Raw genomic sequence first — 5,054 nt, 5'->3', positions numbered from 1 at the left:
TTTTTTTTTTTTTTTTTTTTTTGAAAATCAGATATTGTTAGTTATATATTATTTATTAGTCTTGTTATATATGTTTAGTCAATATTGTAACAGGAGAATAAGTCCTTAGTCATCCCTCTTAGATAGGAGTCTCTCACATTAGTTGTTATTTCCCTTTATATTGTTTTCCTGTTCTTGTGCTGAATAAAATATCATCAAACATTTATCTAATCTGGTATCAGATAGACCGGGTTCTCTCTCTCTCACCCCCTTTGTCGATCTTTATCGCCGGCAATCACTCAATCCCCCACCATGTCCACGAACTCCTCTGAAAGAACAGTCACTGCCGGTGCATCAAACCCACCGGCGACTGCCTCCAATCCCCTCGCCGGTGCGAACCACCATGTGTCTATCAAACTCACCCACCGTAACTTTCACTTCTGGAGAACTCAAATAATCCCTTTTCTTCGCGGCCAAGAGCTGTTGGGGTTCGTCGATGGGGATACGCCGTGTCCACCGCCCACAGTCGAATCACCACCTGCTTCCGGCGGTTCAAATTCCGCAGCTACCACCACTAGTCCGATTCCCAATCCCGCATACAAAGCGTGGATTAAGCAAGATCAACTGATCTTATCTCTGATCATTTCATCCCTCTCGGATGAAGTGATGCACCTCGCCGTCGGCAAGGCCACATCCAGAGAGGTGTGGGAGTCAATCATGGCGGCGTTAGGCAGCACCACTCGTGCCAGGTGTCTCAGCCTCCTCGGGCAGTTCCATTCTATCTGGCAAGGGAGTGGCAGTGCGGTGGAGTATCTCGGACGTGCGCAGCTGCTAGTGGAACAGCTTGCGCTCGCTGACAGGCCCGTCTCCCTTGACGAACAGAACCTATTCGTCTTCCGCAGTCTCCGACCAGAGTATCGCGCCATGGCGTCATCACTCATGGCAGCAGGGATTCCGGTGACGATTCCACAAATATCCGACTATCTGCAAGCCCAAGATTTCATACACGCCGATGACTACCCGGCCGGATCAGACGGCAGTTACACGGCGGCCCCTTCTGCCTTGTATGTCGGTCGTGGAGGCCGGAGCAATGGTGGACGAGGCAGCAACGATGGTGGCAGACAAGACCAGAACCGCGGCCGTGGCGGTAGAGGAGGCCAGGATAGAGGCCGGGGAGGACGGAACAACGCTCCTCGGTGTCAGGATTTGTAAAGCCCAGGGCCATACTGCAGTTTACTGCTTTAAGAGATATAATACACCGCCTCCTGCCCAAGCCAATATGGTGACTGCCGTGGATGAATCAGCGCCTCCCTCGTCGGCTTCGGGATGGTTTCCGGATACAGGCGCGTCGGCACATGCAACTCCCGACGTGTCCATGATGTCTCAGGCGGATGAGTACACCGGCGGGGATGTGCTTCGCGTTGGTAACGGCGCAGGTTTGGATATTTCTCACGTTGGTCATGCATCGATCCCGTCTAAGTCACAAATGTTGCGTTTGTCTAATGTTTTATGTGTCCCGGATTTATCTGTGCCTTTATTGTCCGTTAATCGCTTCACTAACGACAATAACGTATTTTTTGAGTTTCATAAAAATTACTTTGTTGTGAAGGATTCCATAACTCGGGAGGTTCTGCTTAAAGGTCCAACATCCGGTGGTCTTTACAAGCTTTCTGTTCCGCAGTCTCCATTTGCAGTTTTGACTTCCCAGGCAACTCCTGTGGTTTGGCACCGTAGATTGGGCCACCCGCATGCACAAGTCCAAAATAAAATTCTGCAGTCTTGTCCAGTTGCGCCAGACAAAACCAATAAAGCGGGGTCGTGTACGCCTTGTCAGCTAGGCAAATCGTCCAGATTTCCAATAGATAGGGTCTTTCATTCTAGTCAAAATGTATTGGATTTAATTTATACCGATATATGGGGCCCGTCTCCTGTAATCTCTAGTAGTGGTTATAGGTATTTTCTGCTATTTGTAGATGATTACTCGCGCTTCTGCTGGTTTTACCCCTTACGGGTGAAATCTGATATATATATAAATGTTTTGAGTTGTTCCGTGTCATGGTAGAACGCCAATTTTCACGTTCTATCAAGTCCGTCCAGTCCGATCTCGGCGGTGAATATCGCAAGCTGCACCATACTTTTAGCAAACTTGGAATTATTCACCGCCAATCCTATGCCTACACACATGAACAAAACGGGCCCGTTGAACACAAAAATAGGCATATAGTTGAAACCGGATTGGCACTACTAGCCGAAGGCTCTGTCCCGCTTCAATATTGAGACTATGCTTTCGAAACGGCTACGTGTCGATGAACAAACTCAGTTCTCATTCAATTCAGGAAAGAGAATACAGGATAGAAACCTATAGGGAAGCAACCACTAAAAGCTCCTATACAGTAGTTCAAGACTAGTCAAATAAACAACAGCCATATACAAATAAACTATATAATATATTATTACTAACACACCCCCTCAAGCACAAGGTTGGAGGGTGACAACATTGAGCTTGTCCCGTAGCGCCTGGAAGCGTGGAGCTGGTAGCGGTTTGGTGAAAATGTCTGCCAGCTGATCTTTGGTGGAAACAAAACTGACAATAAAATCCCCTGCGGCGACCTTGTCCCGGACGAAGTGATAATCAATCTCGACATGTTTTGTGCGGGCGTGAAAAACTGGATTGGCTGCTAGGTAAGTGGCCCCTAGATTATCACACCATAGCGTAGCCGGTGTACCAGAGTGTAACCCAAGTTCACGTAGTAAGGAAACGACCCATGTGACCTCAGCTGAAACATCCGCCAGCCCTTTGTACTCAGCTTCAGTAGAGGACCTGGCCACAGTGCGCTGCTTGCGTGAGACCCATGAGACGAGATTGGTGTCGAGAAACACCGCATAACCGCTGGTAGACTTACGATCAACTGGACATCCGGCCCAGTCTGAGTCAGTGTATGCATGAAGATTAGACGAGGGCGATAGAGACAGACGGAGCCCGTATTCCTGAGTCCCCTTAACGTACCGTAACACCCGCTTGAGTAAGCCCCAATGATCATCAGTCGGGGAGTGCATGAACTGACACAACCTGTTCACCGAGAAGGAGAGATCCGGCCTGGTGATAGTTAAATACTGCAACGCCCCTACGATCATCCGATACTGAGTAGGGTTCTCGAAGGGAGTTAAAGAGGGTGTAGCTGATTGAGTTACTGCTGCTGGAGTGGCCAGAGCCTTACAGTCCGTCATTCCTGCCCTCTTGAGGATATCCTTCATATAGCGCCGCTGAGATAGAATTAAACCGTCGCCGTAAGGTACTGTTTCTATCCCTAGAAAGAAGTGTGGTGTACCAAGATCCCTGATTTTGAAAGCAGTCGATAACTGACGGAGGAGTGTGTCAATCAAAGCTGAATCGTTACCCATCATGATTATGTCGTCTACATAGACCAAATAATAAACCCGTGAGCTCTGATGCGTAGTATATTTGCAAACAAATAATTCTCGGAGTACGAGTTATCGATCCACAGGGAAGTGGTTGTATCAAGCACTAGTTACTAACTTATTCATTAGAGCTAATCCTAACAATTACTTAGATGATTGATTGACATAAAATAAATAAAATAAAACAGAGGTTCAGGATTTTGAAAACAATTAGAGAGAAGTTGAGATTCATGGGATTCAAGTATTTAATCACCTAGTGTCAATTATCGTTTGCAATATTTAGTTTGGAATTAAGATTTGTGTGGGAATGCAAAGTGGAATCGAATTACTCCCGTAATCTCTATTCATAGTGAATTTCCACTCCCATGGCTTAAACACCCAATAAGATCAAAGATCAGCATTCAATTATTCCTAATTACTACCATCTCCCGATTGGCAACAATCTAGAATAAACTTCCCCTAATAAGTTCCCCTTTCCCAAGGACCAACCATTAGGTGCAATCGTGTGTGCCCTAATTTATGCCCCAACTCCCATTGGTGACACAAACATGGCTATGAAGCTAGTAACTATGGCCATTAATTACAAGCATCAAACAATATTATCACGATTGCAACACAAGTATTAAACCCAAATAATAATATATTCAAGAAACTGAGAGCTCAAGCACATAGGTTCATAAACACTCTTACCCAAGAATCTCTAAAGAATTTAGCCAAGCATGACTAAATTATACATAGCAAATATAAATAAAGAATTACAAATCATCAAAAGAGTACAAGAATTAACCAGACGATTTTCCCAAATCTCCCTAGTCTTCTTCTTGCTTTCCAAGACAACTTGTGGCTCTTGATTTCTCTCCTTCTTGTCTCCAAGAATCTCTGAATTCTCTCGGTCCCCGTTATTAGGGTTGAGGAAGGAGGGATTTTATAGTGGGTACAAAGTTGAGTTGAAATAGGAATCTTGTACCAAATTGGACTCAAATTCTAATTCCTATATTTAAATAAAGAAATTGTCGTCTTTAATGATATTTAGAATTTGGAAAATTCCTTGAATTGCTAACTTTTAATATGGAGATATGAGCCTTGAAATCCGCGCAATTGATATTAGGAAAAGAGATCTCGCGCTTGTATTGAATTTTGCCCAGTTGCGCCACTTTAAGCGTCTGTTTTTTTTATCCGCGCCACTTTAGGCGTCTGTTTTTATCCCAGAAACAGACGCATATTCGACGCGTCGAGAATTTTCTCGACGCGTCGAGACTTCCTGTGTGCGAATTAATTAGCTACTGGAAAATTTCGACGTGTCGAGCCCTTGGCTCGACGCGTCGAGTCCACTGGGCCCCGAACTCATCCAAAATTGCTCCAAACTCATCCTTGAACTCCCCTTGGTCATATCTTTGACCTAAAATGGTTCAAAAACACTAACAAACACCATAAAATATTCAAAACAAGTGCGAACCATAATTAAATGATAATAACAAGGAAAAAATGTATTAAATAAGCAAAATTAAAGAGCTTAATTACTGTGATGATTCAAAATAACCATAAAAACAAGCACAGATGTGATAACATCACCCCCTCACACTTAAGCTTTTGCTTGTCCTCAAGCAAAACTAAGGAATAAAATCACAAGTCAAAACATACAAATTACTCATGCT

At 44.4% G+C, this 5,054-nt stretch overlaps 2 protein-coding genes across 2 annotated transcripts; one reads left to right on the top strand and one right to left on the bottom strand.

Annotated features, from left to right (window-relative positions):
- Positions 1-291: 291 nt before the first annotated feature.
- LOC109174196 lies at positions 292-1,191 on the top strand. Its single transcript, XM_019323452.1, has one exon. The coding sequence runs from the start codon at positions 292-294 to the stop codon at positions 1,189-1,191; it is 900 nt and encodes a 299-aa protein (XP_019178997.1).
- Positions 1,192-2,338: 1,147 nt separating this feature from the next.
- On the bottom strand, positions 2,339-3,381 carry LOC109174195 (uncharacterized mitochondrial protein AtMg00810-like). The gene is made up of 2 exons (XM_019323451.1): positions 2,476-3,381; positions 2,339-2,365 (listed from the first exon to the last, which is right to left on the bottom strand). Exons 1-2 carry the CDS (start codon positions 3,379-3,381, stop codon positions 2,339-2,341), a joined length of 933 nt encoding a protein of 310 aa, XP_019178996.1.
- Positions 3,382-5,054: the final 1,673 nt, after the last annotated feature.

Source organism: Ipomoea nil, unplaced genomic scaffold (assembly GCF_001879475.1).
Source record: "Ipomoea nil cultivar Tokyo-kokei standard unplaced genomic scaffold, Asagao_1.1 scaffold0545, whole genome shotgun sequence".
Classification (NCBI taxonomy): domain Eukaryota; kingdom Viridiplantae; phylum Streptophyta; class Magnoliopsida; order Solanales; family Convolvulaceae; genus Ipomoea; species Ipomoea nil.
This window is presented reverse-complemented; position numbering and strand designations above follow the sequence as displayed.

Coding starts and splice junctions, on each gene's coding strand:
- LOC109174195 (XM_019323451.1), bottom strand. CDS start 3,381: ATGGGTAACGATTCAGCTTTGATTGACACACTCCTCCGTCAGTTATCG. Junction 2,366..2,475: donor CGCTACGGGACAAGCTCAAT/GTTGTCACCCTC, acceptor ACTACTGTATAG/GAGCTTTTAGTGGTTGCTTC.
- LOC109174196 (XM_019323452.1), top strand. CDS start 292: ATGTCCACGAACTCCTCTGAAAGAACAGTCACTGCCGGTGCATCAAAC.